This window comes from Neovison vison, unplaced genomic scaffold (genome assembly GCF_020171115.1).
Source record: "Neovison vison isolate M4711 unplaced genomic scaffold, ASM_NN_V1 Scaffold_019, whole genome shotgun sequence".
Classification (NCBI taxonomy): domain Eukaryota; kingdom Metazoa; phylum Chordata; class Mammalia; order Carnivora; family Mustelidae; genus Neogale; species Neogale vison.
Genome location: NW_025334823.1, coordinates 724 through 18008, shown reverse-complemented (window position 1 = coordinate 18008; position 17285 = coordinate 724). Strand labels below are relative to the sequence as shown.

Below are 17285 nucleotides of genomic sequence, written 5' to 3'. Positions count from 1 at the left end.
GGGCGAGGCCCATGCCCTGTGTGGTGCCTGGGGCCGTGCCAGCTCACGTCCCACCCCGATGCCGGCTGTCTCGGAGAGCAGTCCTGGGGCCCCTTGGCTCTGACCTTGCTGTGCCCTCTCATCTTCTATCCCAAGGTGTTTGTGGAGCTGAATGAGTTGCTGCTGGACAAAAACCAGGAGCCTCAGTGGCGGGAAACAGCACGCTGGATCAAGTTTGAGGAGGATGTGGAGGAGGAGACGGAGCGCTGGGGGAAGCCCCATGTGGCCTCCCTCTCCTTCCGCAGCCTCCTGGAGCTCCGCCGGACCCTGGCCCACGGTAACCTGCCCTGCCCTCCCCCCACCCCGCCCCAGGTAAATCTCGTGGACTGAGCCTGTTCTCAGAGGACCAGAGCCCCCCAGTGTGTAATGCTACCCTAACCCAGGAAGGCGCCTCCTCGTCTCCTGACGTCACATAGCCTGTCATTGGCTGGGCTCTGTCATTGGTGACTGCAGGGCAGGGTTGACACCGCTCTCTTATCTGGCATTTTTAGCAAATGGCTCCTTAAAGTGATGTTTTCAGATAACCCGAGCTGGTATGTTTGGGATGGTGACATGTTTTTAAAGAATGTCGATGGAAATTTTTCTGAAGTGATCTAATCTAATCTATAGGGCTATGTAAAGTGCGGTTTTTCGGTTTTTGGTTTTTTTCTTTTTAGCATTTTATTTTTAAGTCGTCTGTACAGCCGTCCTGGGGCTCGAACTCACAACCCCGAGGTCAGGAGTTACATGCTTTTGCGACTGAGCTGGCCCGGTGCCCCCAGGGCTATGACCAAGATATCAGGCTCTTGAGGTCTCTGATGTTGCTGCTCTGTGTCTGTGTCTGTTACCTCCTTCCCTTTGGAGAAGTCACTCCCAGTTGCTGTGAGAAGGCAGCTGAGGACTCAGAAACCCGCTGTCAGAACTGCTTTAGAACCAGGAGTAAATGGGCTCTGAGGGAAGCTGTCAGGCTTTGCGTGAGACGCCAACATGCACATGCCTTGTCGCTGAACTTTGTGACCTCCGTTTCGGCTGCTCAGGGCCCTTTGGTTCTGTTAGTTGTTCCACCCCCTTTTTTTTTTTAAGATTTTTTTTATTTGAGAGAGACCACAGGGTGGGGGGGGCAGAGAACCAGCAAGGGGGAGGGGCAGAGGCAGAGGGAGAAGCAGGCCCCCAGCCGAGGGGCTCGATCCCAGGACCCTGAGACCAGGACCTGAGCTGAAGGCAGACACTTACTTAACTGATGGAGCCCCCCAGGCGACCCCCGTTTTCATTTAAATGTTTCTGTTTGTTGTCTAGTTCTGCGTTCCTACAAGTTGACCTCAACAGAAAGGTGATCTGGTCACTTTTGAAAGGATTTCCATTTCTATATAAAATAGTAATTCAGATCAGTGACCAGTGGAAAGATCTGGAAACTGTCCCATGAGCAGCTGTTGGACTTGGGGGAAGTCTAGGAGGCCAGGCTGACATCTTCCGATGGCTCAAGGCCACAGATGGGCCGTGTCACGTTTGGAGGGCAGAACTAGGACCCTAGAGTGGACATAGAGGAGGCAGCATGTGACTCACCGAGTGAGCCCTGAGTGGACAGCCTGGCGTGCCCCAGCGGAGCGCTGTGTGCTTCTTGGAAGGGGCCTCTGGGAGGGCCCTGCCTCGGTGGCCTTTGCTGAGCCCCACCACATCCCTGTGGGAGAGAGGGTCGGAAGGAACGGACAGGACGGGTCAGAGACGTGGTGGGGCTCGGGTCTTGAGCACCGCTCACTGGCCTCTAGGCCGGTGCTCCGTCCCTGGACTGTGCTTACCTGGGCGCCCCCTCATCCCCGGTTCTCCCTCCCTTCCACCCCCTGCCCTCACTTCGTGCCTGGGGAGGAGGGCCCGTCCATGCCATCCTTCTTCCAGGGGCCGTGCTTTTGGACCTGGACCAGCAGACCCTGCCCGGGGTGGCCCACCAGGTGGTGGAGCAGATGGTCATCTCCGACCAGATCAAGGCCGAGGACAGAGCCAACGTGCTGCGGGCCCTGCTCCTGAAGCACAGGTGAGGCCGCGCCAGCCGCCCCTGCCCACCCGCCCCACGCCGTGACCACTGCCTTCCTTCCCTCACCGCCCTCTGCGCTTCCAGCCACCCAAGTGACGAGAAGGACTTCTCCTTCCCTCGAAACATCTCAGCCGGCTCCCTTGGCTCCCTGCTGGGGCATCACCACGGCCAGGGGGCCGAGAGTGATCCCCATGTCACTGAGCCTCTCATTGGAGGTGTCCCCGAGACTCGGCTAGAGGTGGAACGAGAGGTGAGGGTTGGCACTGGCTGGTTCAGGTCTTGGCTGCTAGCGGGGGCGGCCAGGTAGCGCGTGTGATCCCAGCGTGGAGATGCGGTGGGGGGACTCTGCGGGGTGGGGGGACTGTGGGGCGGTGGGGAGCCTTCGGTGGGGGGGGGCCTGGCTGGGCTGAGCTCTGTTCTTTGGCGTCCCCAGCGGGAGCTGCCACCCTCAGCCCCACCGGCGGGCATCACGCGCTCCAAGTCCAAGCACGAACTGAAGCTCCTGGAGAAGATCCCCGAGAATGCCGAGGCCACAGTGGTCCTTGTGGGTACGTGGGCAGGTCTTGTGGGTGGGAGGTGTCGACAGCCCGGCCTGCCTCGGTGCCACCTTGGGGCTGGCAGCTGGGGGTCTGGGGGGGCTGGTCCGTGCCCTCTCTTAGCCCACGATGGCCCCCCCCCCCGCCCCTAGGCTGCGTAGAGTTCCTGTCCCGCCCCACCATGGCCTTCGTGCGGCTGCGGGAGGCCGTGGAGCTGGACGCGGTGCTGGAGGTACCCGTGCCCGTGCGTTTCCTCTTCCTGCTTCTGGGCCCGAGCAGCGCCAACATGGACTACCACGAGATCGGCCGCTCCATCTCCACGCTCATGTCCGACAAGGTCAGGCCCTGCCCGGTGCCCGTGGGGACATGCCTCAGCCCCGCTCCGGGACCCCTGGCCCTCGCCCCGCACCCTCACCGGCCCCCGGCCTGCTTTGGCAGCAATTCCACGAGGCAGCCTACCTGGCTGACGAGCGGGAGGACCTGCTGGCCGCCATCAACGCCTTCCTGGACTGCAGCGTGGTGCTGCCGCCCTCGGAAGTGCAGGGCGAGGAGCTGCTGCGCTCCGTCGCCCACTTCCAACGCCAGATGCTCAAGAAGCGGGAAGAGCAGGGCCGGCTGTTGCCCCCTGGGGCTGGACTGGAGCCCAAGTCAGCACAGGAGAAGGGTACGGGCCTGGGAGCCGGGAGCCGCCGCCCGCGGGGGCTGGGGGCTGGGTGGTCCGGGTGAGCATGGTGGAGGGGCCGAGCACGGAGGGGCCGTGGCGGGTGTCGTGGCGGGTGCCCTGACGGAGGCCTGGGTTGCAGCGCTCCTGCAGATGGTAGAGGTGGCAGATGCAGTGGAAGACGATCCCCTCCGGCGGACGGGCCGGCCCTTCGGGGGCCTGATCCGAGATGTGCGGCGCCGCTATCCCCACTACCTGAGCGACTTTCGGGACGCGCTCGACCCCCAGTGCCTGGCTGCTGTCATCTTCATCTACTTCGCCGCCCTGTCTCCTGCCATCACCTTCGGGGGCCTGCTGGGTAAGGCGAGGCTTTGGGATGCCGGCCACGCAGGCAGGGTACGCCCCGGCCCCGGCTGCCCACACCTGAGCCGCGTCCTGCCGCCCCAGGAGAGAAGACTCAGGACCTGATTGGGGTGTCAGAGCTGATCATGTCCACGGCGCTGCAGGGCGTCGTCTTCTGCCTGCTGGGGGCCCAGCCGCTGCTGGTGATCGGCTTCTCCGGGCCCCTGCTGGTCTTCGAGGAAGCCTTCTTCTCGGTAAGGGCCCACAGGCTGGTGGGGGTCTGGCTCTTCCTGCCCCATTCCCCGGACGGGCCCACACTGTTCGGCCCCGGGCTCTGGGCCCTGACTGGATGGCGCCCCCCGCCCGCAGTTCTGCAGCAGCAACAACCTAGAGTACCTGGTAGGCCGCGTGTGGATCGGCTTCTGGCTGGTGCTCCTGGCCCTGCTCATGGTGGCCCTGGAGGGGAGCTTCCTGGTGCGCTTCGTGTCCCGTTTCACCCAGGAGATCTTTGCTTTCCTCATCTCCCTCATCTTCATCTATGAGACGTTCTACAAGCTGGTTAAGGTGAGCAGGCCCTGCTGGGAGAGCTGGGTCAGGAGCGGCGAGACCTCGAGGCTGGCGGGGAGCTGGGGCGTCTTCTGCCTCACTCTCACTCTCGCTTTGGGGTGGGAAGTCCCAGGCTTGCCCGGAGCTCCCCTGGGCTGCGGGCCAAGGAGCCCACGGAGCACGGGCTGGTTCTTCCTTATGGCCCCTCTCCGCCCTCTCTGGCACCAACATGCATCCTGGGACTTCAGGTCGATCTTAAAAACTCACGTATTTAATAACAAAGGTAACACGTTCTTTTGTTAAAGTGGCGGACAGTCCAGAGGTGTCAAAGAGGAAGGCCCGTGAGATGACACACACAGTCACAGTCTGGGCCTCAGAGCCGGGCCATGTCAGGCTTAGGAGAGGACACAGCCTCGTGGTCCTCTGCTCCCCGTATCCTGGCCCTCCAGGCCTGGCTGCAGCCACCCCCCAGCTGCCTGAATCCCATTTCCCTTGCTCACATCTGGTCACCAGTCATTTTCTTGATCAACAAGACAAGCCCTGGGGCGCCTGGGTGGCTCAGTTGGTCAAGCCTCTGCCTTCTGCTCAGATCATGATCTCAGGGTCCTGGGATCGAGCCCTGTGTTGGGTTCCCTGCTCCGCGGGGAGTCTGCTTCTCCCTCTCCCTCTGCCCCTCCCCCTGCTTGTGTGCATGCTCTCACTCTCTCTCTCTCTCTCTCTCTGTGAAATTAATAAATAAAATTAGAAACCAAAAAAGCAAGCCCCTTAAGGCCAGACCTGCCTTCTCCTACCCTGCCTACCCCACTCAGCATACGTCCGCGCCCAGAAATCTCTCCGCTTGGGCTGACAGAGCCTTCTGTCCTCTCCCTAGATCTTCCAGGAGCACCCCCTCCACGGCTGTTTGGTCGCCAACAGCTCTGAGGTGGACAGCGAGAACAGCACGTGGCGTGCGACAGGAGCTGCGCTGGGACCAGGGAACGGGAGCTCTGCGGGCCCAGCCGGGCAGGGGAGGCCCCGGGGTCAGCCCAACACCGCCCTGCTGTCGCTGGTGCTCATGGCCGGCACCTTCTTTATCGCTTTTTTCCTGCGCAAATTCAAGAATAGCCGGTTCTTCCCTGGCCGGGTGTGTGGGCTGAAATGCCAGAGGGAGCGAGGTGGGGGGCATGGGGGGCCAGAAGGGGTGACTGAGTCAGGGCTGGAGCGGGGCAGGGGCCTCTGAGCACGCTGCTTGCCCACAGGTGCGGCGGGTGATTGGGGACTTTGGGGTGCCCATCGCGATCCTCATCATGGTGCTGGTGGATTACAGCATTGAGGACACCTATACCCAGGTGAGCCTGAGCTCATGGTCCGGCAAGGAGATGCCGCCTGGCGCCGGGCTACAGCTCTTCCCTTCCGGCCCAACCCCAGAGCTGCCTCTTACCTGTGTGGACCCCAGGCCTCTTCTGCAGCACGCCCTCGGCATTCACCCTGCCCTGTGCCCCTCGGGGCTTCCCCTCCACAGTTCACCAGCCCTCAGCCCCACTCTCTGCCCTCCAGAAGCTGAGCGTGCCCAGTGGCGTCTCCGTGACAGCCCCAGAGAAGCGGGGCTGGGTCATCAACCCCCTAGGGGAGAACAGCTCCTTCCCCGTGTGGATGATGGTTGCCAGCCTGCTACCGGCTATCCTGGTCTTCATTCTGATCTTCATGGAGACACAGATCACCACGTGAGTGGTCCTGGCCCAGTGGGATGCTCCACAGACAGAACAGCTCTGTTTGTGGAAGGGCTGGAACCCCAGCAAGGCCAGCCACTGCGGGGGACTGAGTGAGGGAAGCCCAGAGTGCCAAGCTGGCCCCTAGAATTTATTTACCTTTTTATAGATTCATTTATTTATTTGAGAGTGAGCACGAGGGGGAGGGGCAGAAGCAGCTCAGACAGACTCCGAGCTGAGCTCGATCTCACAACCCTGGCATCACGACCTGAGCCAAAACCGAGAGTCGGACGTTTAACCAGCAGCGCCTCCCAGGCGCCCCTGGAATTTATCCTGTAGGCAGTAGAACGTTCCACTGATGTTTGCTGGGATGGGCACAGTGGAGGTTGGAAGCTGTCCTGAACCACAGGGAGGGCGGCACAGGGTGGGCCTTTTCCCGGGACAAAACTCTTCCTGAATGGGCAGGCACCGCCGGGTTCCAGAAGCAGACAGTGGTTCCTGACTGGGTGCTCTAGGGAGACCCGGTGGTCTGCCAGGCTGGGCGTCAGGGCGCACCTGTCCCCACCAGGCTGATCATCTCCAAGAAGGAGCGGATGCTGCAGAAGGGCTCCGGCTTCCACCTGGACCTGCTGCTCATCGTGGCCATGGGCGGCATCTGTGCCCTCTTTGGCCTGCCCTGGCTGGCTGCTGCCACCGTGCGCTCCGTCACTCACGCCAACGCGCTCACCGTGATGAGCAAGGCTGTGGCGCCTGGGGACAAGCCCAAGATCCAGGAGGTCAAGGAGCAGCGGGTAACTGGGCTGCTGGTTGCCCTGCTTGTAGGTGAGTTCAGCTCTCACTCCACCCCTCCCCGGAGCGGTCTGCGGGGGTAGGGAGCACCGGGGCCAGCTGCTGCTCCCTTTCCTCCCCCAGGTCTCTCCTTGGTTATCGGGGATCTGCTCCGGCAGATCCCCCTGGCCGTGCTCTTTGGAATCTTTCTGTACATGGGAGTCACCTCCCTTAACGGGATCCAGTTCTATGAGCGGCTCCACCTGCTGCTCATGCCCCCCAAACACCACCCAGATGTGACCTACGTCAAGAAGGTAAGACCCCACTTGGAAGAGCCTCACGCCCCCGCCCCCTCCTGGCCTGCGGGGTTCCCTCTCCAGCCCCCGACTGGTCTGTGGGGACCTGGCTTTGGTAAGCACCCAAAAAGGCACTTCCATCCCCATCCCCACGGAGGGAGGTGGGGATGTCTTCCAGAGGTGGCAGACCATGTGGCCCTCTGGGGACCAGGGCCCTCCTGCGCTGGGGAGAAGCCTGGGCTCACCTGTCATATCGCACCCACCCCCAGGTTCGGACCCTCCGAATGCACCTGTTCACAGCCCTGCAGCTGCTGTGCTTGGCCCTGCTCTGGGCAGTCATGTCCACGGCCGCCTCCCTGGCCTTCCCCTTCATCCTCATCCTCACGGTGCCCCTTCGCATGGTGGTGCTCACGCGCATCTTCACAGAGCGAGAGATGAAATGCGTAAGGCCTCCTGCCCCTCCCCTGGCCCCCATCCGCCTCTGGGGTCCCTGTCCAGGCTGAAGTAAGGCTCAGCCTCCTCGTTCTCCACCCTCCCCACAGCTGGATGCTAATGAGGCGGAGCCAGTGTTCGATGAGCGGGAGGGCGTGGACGAGTACAACGAGATGCCCATGCCTGTGTAGCTGCTGCCCGGACCAACAGCCAAGGGACAGATGGACAGAGGGAGCAGGGGCTTGGGGTGGGGGGGGCTCTCTCTAGCCCTCCCTCGTTTTTATTTAAGTGAATAATTTAAAGTCCCCATACCACCCCCACAGTAAAGCGCTTCGGCCCCCACCTACCCCTGGCCTTCCGTCTCTGTGTGGGGAGGAAGCGTGGACGCAGAAAAGGGGGGCCCAGCCCACTCCGTCCCAGAAACGAGATGCGCGATGAGGAAGGAAAGGGACTTTAATGAGAAACCAAAATATAGAGAGCCAAAGTGCAAATTGTCCACCCCCCTATTGGGGGGGGTCATCCTGAGCCCCATGTGCACGCCCCTCATCCCCCTTCAGGCCCCCAGCGGAGGCCCAAGGCTTGGAGCTTCTGCCTCAGGTAGCTCTTGAGCTGGGGCAGGCCTCTCTGTGACTCCAGTTCCTCGAAGGGTAGCTGCAGGGGAGGGGAGCAGCGGGTTACCCACATGGTCTGTGGGCTGGGCAGAGGGGAGGCAAGATGGTGGGGAGTCTCACCGGCAGGAGCTGGTAGCCCAGCAGGCCCAGGTGCCGCTCCCGTAGGGCCCGGGAGCCCAGCAGCACTCGGCCATCGCGGCAGAAATGCCAACGTTCCCGCAGCATGAGCACCACCCTGGAGGGGGCGGACGGAGGCTCAGGGGGGTGTCCACAGAGGCAGGGAGGCTCCCCCGCCCTCCTCCCTTACCTCTGGGTGGGGCCATGGGTAGTGGCCTGGGAGGCAGCCTGGCCCTGGGCACAGGACCTGGGAGGGTAGGGTAGGAAGGGGTCCTGGGTCCTCACGGGAAGCACAGCACCAGAGCTGCTGACACACAGCAGGAAGTCTGGAGGGGGGAGAGAGAGGGCCACTGGCTTCCAGCCAAGGCTCTGTATTCCGGCCAGCCACCTGCCCAAGGGAATTCACCTGTACAGTAGCCTGGAGGCACGGTCAGGTCCTGTCGGTACTTCTCTTCCCCTAGCAGCTGGCGCAGGCCCTCTGCCACTATATCCTTGTGACTGAGTTGGGACAGGGAGCAAACACCAATAGGGAAAAGCTCAGGAGGCTGGACCCTGGGCAAATGCTTCTGATGTCCCAAGCACCGCCCCCTTCTTTTCTTCCTGCTAAGAGTGTGTCAGCATGGGTCAGCGTCCCCCTGGCTCTTCTACTCTGTGCTTCCTGCAGGCTGGTCCCCTCCCCTCCCCCCTGCTGCCCCATCCACCTGTACTTGCAGCGGGCACGGTCAGTGATGAGTGGCTGGGGGAAGATGGGCACTTGCTGCCTTCGGGGAAGGCGGGGACCCCGGTATCCCGGAAGCTCCAGCTCCACGGCCGTGTCTAGCAGGGAGAGGTAGCGCCGCACAATCAGGGCGTGAGGGGTGCCTGTGGGAAAGCAGGACTGAGGCTCGCGGGGTAGCAGACTCCCACCCCCAGTTACTCTGCCCACTGGCCGCCAGGGTCCCAGCCAGCCCTCCCGTCCACACACCGCTGATGTGGTTGATGAAACTTGGGGAAAAGACAAAGTGCAGGGCCCTGAGGGGCAGACACCGCAGCTGGCACAATGACATCAAGATGTTGACAGTAGCCAGGGGAGCCACCCCTGCTTCCCGAGCCAGGATCCTCTCAAGGCAGGGCATAAACTGCTGTTCCAGGGGCAAGTAGTTCAGCCGCCCAAAGGGCAGGACCAACTTCTGCACCACCTGTGGAGGAAGAGCAGCCCTTCACCCAGCACGAAACAGTTCTCCAAGATCCTTCACAAGCTGAACCTCAGGGAGGCTTGGCCTGCGAGCTTCTAATGTCTCTGTAATGGCAGAACAATCCCTCTACCCCGACGTACACACCAGAAGTTCGACAGCATAACCAGTGTCTTGAGCCCCATGGGATTAATCAAACCAATGGAGACATCGCTGTGGGGTCTGGCCCCGAAGCCTTAGGAGTGGGCTCAACGAAGCTAAGACAGCGCCGAGTGCGGAGAACTGCAGAGAACCAGGCATACACGCTGGGTGGGTGGACCAGCCAGGTGGGGGTGAGCAAAGACGACACCCCGGGGTGGGGAGAGGGAATGAGCACAGAGCCTGGCTGGTTGTCCACTGCAGGAGGCAGCCAGTCAAGCTGAACAGGGGGCCAGGCCCGACACTGAGGAGGGCTAGGAGAGGAGCATGGCAGGGCGGGAGGCAATCCCACCTTGCTGCTGAGCTGGGCTTCCTGGACCACCAGGAAGTGGGCAATGGCTTCCAGAAGCTGGGGCTCCCGCAACCGGTGCCGGGCCAGGTGCTGGGCCAGGAGCACCATCACGTTGGGAGTCAGTTCCTCCGGCCTGGCCTCTGTGAAGAACACCCGTCACGCTGGACCGGCAGGCCAGTGCTCGACTAGATCCACTCAGCCCAGACACCACCACCTACCGCCTCCTGTCTTCAGCCCCTCCCGCCACCTGCCCTCAGTCCCCTCCAGCACCTGCCAGGCTGCGGATGAGATGCTGCCGGGGACGCCTCAGGAGACGAGGGCAGCTCAGAGCAGCTTCCAATCTTTGCCCGCCGCACAGGTCGGGTTGCAGAGTGGGAGGTGGCTTCGGAGGGAGGCGGAACCTTCTCTCTTGCTCCAGGGCACACATCAGGGGCCCATCTGACGGGAAGCCTGAGAGGGAGAGGGTCAGAGGAGGCAGCCCTGCTAACGGGGTGCTGCTCTGTTCCAGTCATGGGGTTCAGTTGCTGGATTCCCAACCTTTCGGGTCTCCGTGTTCTGGATGGAAGGGTTGCTAGAGTGTGAGCAGAAGCACTGGAGAAACGTGAAATAGCAGTGACTGTGAGGTCTCAGAACAGTCTGTGGGGAAAGACCTTACACCAACACGGCAGTAAGCTCTCATCGCACGCCAACGGTGACAGTGGTGGCTTTCTAGAGCACTGTGTTGGAAGGAATCAGGGCCGGCACCCCTAGCTAAGCTGGAACGAATGCTGCTGGACTCCTGCTGTCTGCTGTGGCTACGGGGGAGCAGCACCGAGCCTGCCCGGCCATGCGCCATTCCTGGCAAAGCCCAAGAGGTGAATTCTGTCAGTGATCTTGGGTCTTCTATGGTCTTTCTCTATTCTTCCGTTAACACCCACCCCCCAGACGCCCTCCTCACCAAGTAAGACTGCAAGGTGCAGACACACGTGGACGGTGTGAGGATCAAAGGAGGGGCAGTTTCGGATGATGAGTTGACTCAAGTCCTGCAGTGTGGCCTGCTCCACGGGAGGGGGTCGTGGCTGGGACCCCAAGAGCTGACCCAGACGACGAAGTGCCACAGGGTAGTGATGGGCGCGCACCTTGGTGGGGTTCTGGCCCAGCCAACGCAGCAGCTCCCCAGGGCTCCTCGCCTGTTCCAGAAGCCGCTGTAGCCCCTGCACAGGGCCTGCATGGAGGCCTCCTCCGGGAGGCCGGTCCCCCCACTTGCTGGGCCCCAGACAGCAGGGCTGTACTGGCGGGAGCAGCAGCAGGCCAGACAGCCGAGCAGCAGAGGCCTGGGCAGAGAGCAGGACTCGAAGCATGGAGTTGGGTGGAGACCCTGAGGGGCAGCCCAGAAAAGGGGGTGAGGTTTCCTCCAAGGAGGAGAAAAACCGGCTATCTACTGACCTCACTGCCCATTCTGGGGGCCCTGGGGTCAGGGCAACCCACTCATGTTCACCCTTCCATGTGGCTGCTCTCGTCTTCTTCCCCACCCCGCCCCTCTCTGCCTCTTTCCATCCTTTGAAACAGCACCTTCGGTGTAGTCAGCACAGGGATATTTACAAAGCAAGTCCACATGCACTACGGATCTCCTCTGATGCTCCATACACGCCTCCGAGGTGGCAGGCAGAGCTGGCACTACCTCGATTTCACAGGTGGAGAAACCAAGGCCCAGAGAGGAAAAGGGGTTAAGCCCGAGGTCACGGATCGGGTTAGTGGTCGTGCCCAGCCTGGAGCCCAGCTTGCCCCGTCGATACGCCCTCCCGACCACCTCCCCCTCTCGCAGGAGGCGGCAGCGGCAAGGAGGGTGGAACGCGGGCTCGGCAGCCGGGCGGTCCTGGGTTCCATGCTGGGCGCTCCCACTTACCAGCTGCATGACCTTGGACAAGTGGCCTCGTCTCTCTGCCCAAGCCTCCTCGCCCGTGAAACGAGAACGCAGCGCCCACCTCGCAGGGCGCCCGTGGAGCCCGAGCGCGCAGCTTTGCAATGGCGCGGAGTCGGAGGTGTCAGGGGCCCCCACACCCACCCCGGCCCGGCAACGCCAGGAGACCGTGGTCACGGTCGCCAACACCAACTCCCGCGGCCCTCCCGCAGCCCGCCCCGTAGGCGCCACCCCTACATGGCTCCCCAGGCCCCGCGCAGGTCGCTCCCTCAGTCGGTCTCGGGGCCCGGGAGCCGGGCTCCCCCCGCGGCCTCCTCATCGGCTGGCCACCGAGTCCGCCATCTTCCCAGCAACCCCCGGACCGCGGTCCGGACGCCAATCGCGGCTCAGCCCCCGACCAGCACAGACGTGGCTCCCGTCAGGCCCCGCGCGCCCCTGCGTCGCACGCTCCGCCCTCCACTTCCGGGAAGCTGCGCGCGCGGAGCCGGGGCGGGGCGGGGCGGGGCGGTGCCGGAGGCTGAGAGGCGGATCCAAAGGGCCAGGTCGCTAAGGCAGGAGCGAAGGGAGAGCGGAAGCCGGCGGCCGGTGGTACGATGTTGGGATCCCCGGGGAGGGCCCAGTCTGCGTCCTTCACGCCTTTCCTCCCAGAGGGCAAGAGGTCCCTGCTCAACACCCCCACGGGGCCACACACCCGGACACACACCAGGAGTGAAAACTTCACAGTCATTTAATCTGCACATGTTCCACACAATCCCTCTGCCCCTCCCAGCTCCCCTTCCCCAGCGCCCCGCAGTCCTTAGGTCCTCAAATCAGCCCAAGGAGCTATTAGGGACTAGAGGTGGCTGGGTCCTGGCAGAATTCTAAGAAGGGCCCAGGGGTGTAGCCCGGTTCTGCCCGGGGCCAAGGCAGTGACAGCAGCTGCCTGACCCAGAGGAGCTGACTGTCAGTGGGGGCCGAGGGCCAGCAGCCCCAGCAGGTGGCCCAGAGGCATGGAGGTCACAAGGGGGGACCTCAGCCGACTCCCGGAGCGCTCTGCTGCGCAGGGCTGGGCTCCAGGGTAGCGGGAAGAGGCAGGCCGGAGAGGTGGGCCTGGGTAGACAACAGCGCCCACTGTGTCGCGGGGAGCAAGGTCCAGAGGGGCCAGCAACGCTTCCGAGAGCCCGTGGAGGCACTACGGGCGGTACATGGCAAAGGCCAGGAGACTGAGGAGCAGGGTGAAGCCCGCCAGACCCAGAGTGGCGGTCAGGGGAAAGAAGGGCCGGTACTGGATCTGGCAGTACCAGAGGAGCAACAGAAGCAGCAGCAGCAGGGGCAGCAGCAGGCTGCCGATTTCCAGCCCGGAGGGGCCTGGCTCTGACCCCGGTGGGCAAGGGGGGTGTGGGGGGACCGACGCGCGTGGACACGTGGCAGTGGAGAACGCAGTTGGGCGGGAGGTGAAGGCTGCCCAGGGTCTGGGTGTCGTCTCCTAGCAGCTGCCCTTGGTAGATGAGTCGCACCTGCTGTTCCCGGCCGGGAAACTGGGTCCTGAGGAGAGAGGGACCTGGGTAAGAGAGCAGGCCTCAGGCAATCCTGGTCCCTTGCCCAGACCAACACTCCCACCCCTCACCTTTTGCCTCCACCCAGCACTCAGGTGGTGGCCTCTATGGGGGTCCCCTCCTGCTATAAGGGGAATGATAGTGTGTGACGTGGGGACCTCAGTTCCTTCGTCTGCAGAAGGAGGGGGAAGTCTCAGATCTCTCTGATGGCCCTTCTGGGTCTGTAATGACTCCCACCCCAATCTTCAGAATTTCTTTCCTGTCCTCATCCCAGCTTACCTTTTCAGGGAGCCAATGGTATCGTGGGGCCAGGCCCTGGCCACTTGCTCTGAATCGTTGAGGAATTTCAGCCGTAGCACGAGGGGCTCCTGGGGGGAGTCCGGCGATGTCGATGTCGCTGAGAGCCCAACGCCAGGCTCTGGCTGTGCAGCCTGACCTCTGTGTCTCAAGCTGGGGGTCTCGGATCCAGGGGCCTCCCCTCTGATGCTGCCGGTGACTGCCATGGCTTCACTGGGCTGTGCTGCTGCTGGAGTCCCTGACGGCTGGGGCAGTGGGTCGGCACCCTCCGCGGTGTGTGTTGAGACCCAGGCGAGAGCCAGCACGAGAAGGCAGGCAAGCACCGCGAAAAGGACGGTCACCTCATCACCCACCCCTTCAATCAAGGCCATGGCACCTGCCTTGCCTGCCACCTTACTGAGCTGGAGAGGTACAAAGAACCCATGAGGGGCTGGCTCGCTGGCCAACTTAACTCCAACAGGCTCCTGCCCCCACCCCACCAAACTCTCCCAGTCCTTATTCCTCTGTCCCATTACCCACACTCCACCCTAGGGCTCATACTGATCTGAAAACCCGGCTGTCCCAAATTTCCCTCCAGTGCCCCTTCCCATAACCAAATCCCAAGTCCTACCTTTTTGTAACCTCAGTTCTAGGTCCTAACCATCTCCCCAATTCATTCAAACCCTATCCCGATGTAAGGGCCTTGATCTTCTATGCAACTTCTCCCCTAAATTCAACCCTCAGCAAACTTCACCCCAAAGCTTACCTAATCTTCCATCTAATATCCCAAAGTTCACCTTCTCCTTCGTCTATTTCACCCCAAAGCTTATCTACTCCTCCATCATTAAAGTTTCTGCAAGGGGGGAAGAAAACGGGGTTCTATGTCCCCCACCTCCACCCCCGTTATCATTTAACCAAACCGCACCCGCGGCAGGGGACTGCTTCCCAAGGCTTCCCCACACCATACGTCAATCTCCGCCCTTCGGCAATTCGGAGCTTCCGAGAGCTGCCATCCCCCCACCGGACTTGGCCCCTCGGGTCTACTCAAGCCCCACCCCGCGGCTGCCGGACTCGGCGCCTCCTCTAGAAGCCTCTCCAAACCCAGTCCGCAAGCGGACCCGAGATCCCGCCCGAGAATCCGAGACTTGGCCCTCCCCACCCCCAACTCTTCCATCACCCCTCCCATCTTCCCGCCCCCCGGAGACACGGGAGAGCACCGGCGAACCCGGGGCGGGGCGAGCGGGAGCCAGCTGGGGCCCGGGGCGGTGGGGTGGGCGCGGTTACCGCGCGGGGACTCACCGCCCGGCTCGCCAGCTCCATAGCGGACCCTCGGGCACTTCCGGGCGGGAGGCGCCGAGGTCGCGGGACACCTGAAGGCACCCCCGCCTTCCCTGGCCGCCGCCTCGCGGAGCATTGTGGGACTTGTAGTCCTGCGCGGTGCGCATTTCCCCGCCCTCCGCCTTGCTGACCCACGTGCCGGGATCCGCAGGCTAGTCGTGGTGACCGCAAGTCGTTGAGTGGCCGCGGGGGCGGGCTTAAGGGTTGTGCCATTCTCCTGAGGTCCAGGCAACAGGAAGACCCGCCACCTCCCCCGCTGGCATCCAGGGCATCTGTCACTCTAAAAACCGACGTCAGCGAGAACACGTCAGAGCACCCGTGTTTCCAGATGCAGGCTCTGGGCGCTCAGGTGGCCCCTACCGTGGTCTGTTGTTATGTCCAGAGTGGACGCCAGAAGGCACTGTGGGCCCCTTAAATTGACTCTTTGGCTCAGAGCCCGGTACCCATGGGCTGTCCCATCAGGTTGGCTGAGGACATTCATCGCCGGGGCTGGCCACAGTAGCTTGGGCTGCCCTGTCTCCTTGGTCCCTTCCTCCACACCGCCCCTGTAAGACTATGTGAGAAGACAGACCTTGGAATCTGGCACAAATGCTGATCTCTTATCCCGTGTTTATTAACTGTGTGACCTTGGGGGCACATGAAATCTCTTTGATCTGTAATTGCTTTGTTCCTAAAACATAGTTCATAAGGAAATTGTAAGGAAGAAATTAAGCGTTTTATTAAACAAGTATGGAAACTGTATAAGGGAGCCATGACACACTAGGTATTTGTTTGCCTAGTATTACACGAGTACCTAGTTACCCAGTATTACACCAATACTCTGGGCTTGGAAACTACATTCTTAGTGTGTTACTGTGTAGAGGAATTGGATCCTCAGCGTGGCTTGGGCCTGCTAATATCTATGGCTTTTTCCTACCTTCCTCTGGGCCACAGAGATCTCATGTGCTGGGTTTTATAGGCCAGTCCTGGGGAAAAGCCATGTACCCTAGTGTTTCCACAGTTCATGCTTACTCGTCCGAGCAGGTACCCCAAGTGGGAACAGGTACTGCCTTGGGAAAGTCAGTTTAGATGTATAACATGCAGATCTAACTTCTCTCTAGTTCCTTCCCTCCTATTCATTCGTTTATTCTAGAAACATTTATTAAATCTATACTATATGTCAGGCACTGTGCAAGATGCTGGGAATACAATGGTGAATCACACAGGTGAACTTGTCCCTGCCCTCACATGGCTCATATGATTATAGGGGAGAGACACGCAGACGAGCCCACCAGGCCTAACACAGATCTGTGCTGGCTGTTGGGGCAACACAAGGAGAAGCTCTTTACCCTCAAGCATTTCTCCTGGGAGCTACCTGGTGCAAATTCTTGCTGCTGGTTCTAGTTAAGCATCTAAAAGAGATGTTTGTTGTGGCTTTCAGAATTATACAGCGTCAGAGCTAGGTGTTCTGCTCAATCACTGTATTTTGCACAAAGCACAGAGAAGGTACAAGACATCAGTTAAGGTCCAACATGTAGATAAGCCTGAATCTCTTAGGAGCTAAGGAAGCCCCAGGTGTTGAATAGCTCACATCTGGTTCTTTGTCTTTTCTTTTCTTAAATAAGATTCCACCCATTTATTTGGACAGAAAGAGACACCGCGAGAGAGGGAACGCAAGCAGGGGGAGTGGGGAGAGGAGAGACACAGACTTCCCCCTGAGCAGAGAGCCTGTTGCAGGGCTCTATTCCAGGACCCCAGGATCATGACCTGAGCCAAAGGCAGATGCCCAACGACTGAGCCACCCAGGCGCCCCTGGCTCTTTCAATGGTACAAGACACTTGGGTGACCGCATTGGTACCGGGGCAGAGCTGTATGAGTAGCCAGATGGGGCAACTCTTTGCTAGGAAAAGATTCAGCTTGGGTTGGGAAATGAAAGTGTGTATAAAAAGCCTGACATATGTCAATTGTGTCAGAGGACATCTGGGCACAGCCCTGGGAGGCTGACTGGCTGGGGCCAGGGCCCTACACACACCCTCTCTTAGAGGCATTTTTTTTTTTAATTTTATTTATTTATTTAACAGACAGAGCTGACAAGAGGCAGAGAGGCAGGCAGAGAGAGAGAAGGAGGAAGCAGCTCTCTGCTAAGCAGAGAGCCTGATGCGGGGCTTGATCCCAGGACTCTGGGACCATGACCTGAGCCGAAGGCAGAGGCTTTAACCCACTGAGCCACCCAGCACCCCTCTTAGAGGCATTTTTGCAAAGGTTGAGGATGACCACTGACTAGCAGGACCGCAGACAGCTTTGGCAATTGCGATGCAGAGAAATCGAAACATGGAAGGGAGCTCCCTGGCCCCTCCAGGAGTGAACAAAAACACAAGATGGTCAAGGGGTTGAGGACAAATAAGAGAGCCATGCAGGCTCTGGTGAATCTTTTGAATGGGGCGAGTGGGGGAAGAAGGGATCCTTTTGGATCCTTTTGGATTCCTCTCTCTTCTCTGCCCATGTACCAGCTGGTCCGGGGCGCGGCAGACAGTAAACCATCCAAGTCCCA

The 17285-nt window shown here is 60.9% G+C and overlaps 3 protein-coding genes across 5 annotated transcripts; 1 reads left to right on the top strand and 2 right to left on the bottom strand.

The window, feature by feature from the left end:
* Positions 1–135: 135 nt before the first annotated feature.
* On the top strand, positions 136–7662 carry LOC122897907 (anion exchange protein 2-like; the record flags this gene model as incomplete). Its single annotated transcript, XM_044236105.1, has 16 exons — positions 136–316; positions 1912–2047; positions 2132–2297; positions 2481–2595; positions 2736–2920; positions 3022–3247; positions 3387–3602; positions 3692–3840; positions 3956–4150; positions 5004–5255; positions 5371–5460; positions 5669–5835; positions 6389–6642; positions 6733–6902; positions 7154–7327; positions 7427–7662. Coding segments are annotated over 16 exons (2757 nt in total), but the record flags the coding sequence as incomplete, so codon positions are not given.
* Positions 7663–7751: 89 nt separating this feature from the next.
* On the bottom strand, positions 7752–11985 carry LOC122897905 (fas-activated serine/threonine kinase). Of its 3 annotated transcripts, none has more exons than XM_044236103.1 (10): positions 11844–11985; positions 10644–11063; positions 9977–10156; positions 9707–9846; positions 9009–9222; positions 8746–8860; positions 8451–8542; positions 8235–8370; positions 8048–8162; positions 7752–7967 (listed from the first exon to the last, which is right to left on the bottom strand). In XM_044236103.1, exons 1-10 carry the CDS (start codon positions 11923–11925, stop codon positions 7860–7862), a joined length of 1602 nt encoding a protein of 533 aa, XP_044092038.1. In that variant the 5' UTR covers positions 11926–11985; the 3' UTR covers positions 7752–7859. The 3 variants fall into 3 exon arrangements, with proteins under 3 accessions (XP_044092038.1, XP_044092037.1, XP_044092039.1); XM_044236102.1 differs by having other exon boundaries at positions 8746–8905; positions 11844–11979; XM_044236104.1 differs by lacking the exon at positions 11844–11985 and adding an exon at positions 11592–11807 and having other exon boundaries at positions 8746–8905.
* Positions 11986–12315: 330 nt separating this feature from the next.
* LOC122897904 (transmembrane and ubiquitin-like domain-containing protein 1) lies at positions 12316–14672 on the bottom strand. Its single transcript, XM_044236101.1, is given in 3 exon segments — positions 12316–12990; positions 12992–13130; positions 13421–14672. Coding segments are annotated over 3 exon segments (882 nt in total). The 5' UTR covers positions 13951–14672; the 3' UTR covers positions 12316–12777.
* Between the last annotated feature and the right edge of the window lie 2613 nt (positions 14673–17285).

Bases quoted from the DNA above. Each gene is read 5' to 3' on its own strand.
- LOC122897905 (XM_044236102.1), bottom strand. From the start codon at position 11,925: ATGAGGAGGCCGCGGGGGGAGCCCGGCTCCCGGGCCCCGAGACCGACT. The intron at 9,223-9,706 runs GTGGGATTGCCT...CTTCCTCCACAG, and splicing joins AAGCCCAGCTCAGCAGCAAG to GTGGTGCAGAAGTTGGTCCT. The intron at 8,163-8,234 runs GTAAGGGAGGAG...CGCCCCCTCCAG, and splicing joins ACCCATGGCCCCACCCAGAG to GGTGGTGCTCATGCTGCGGG.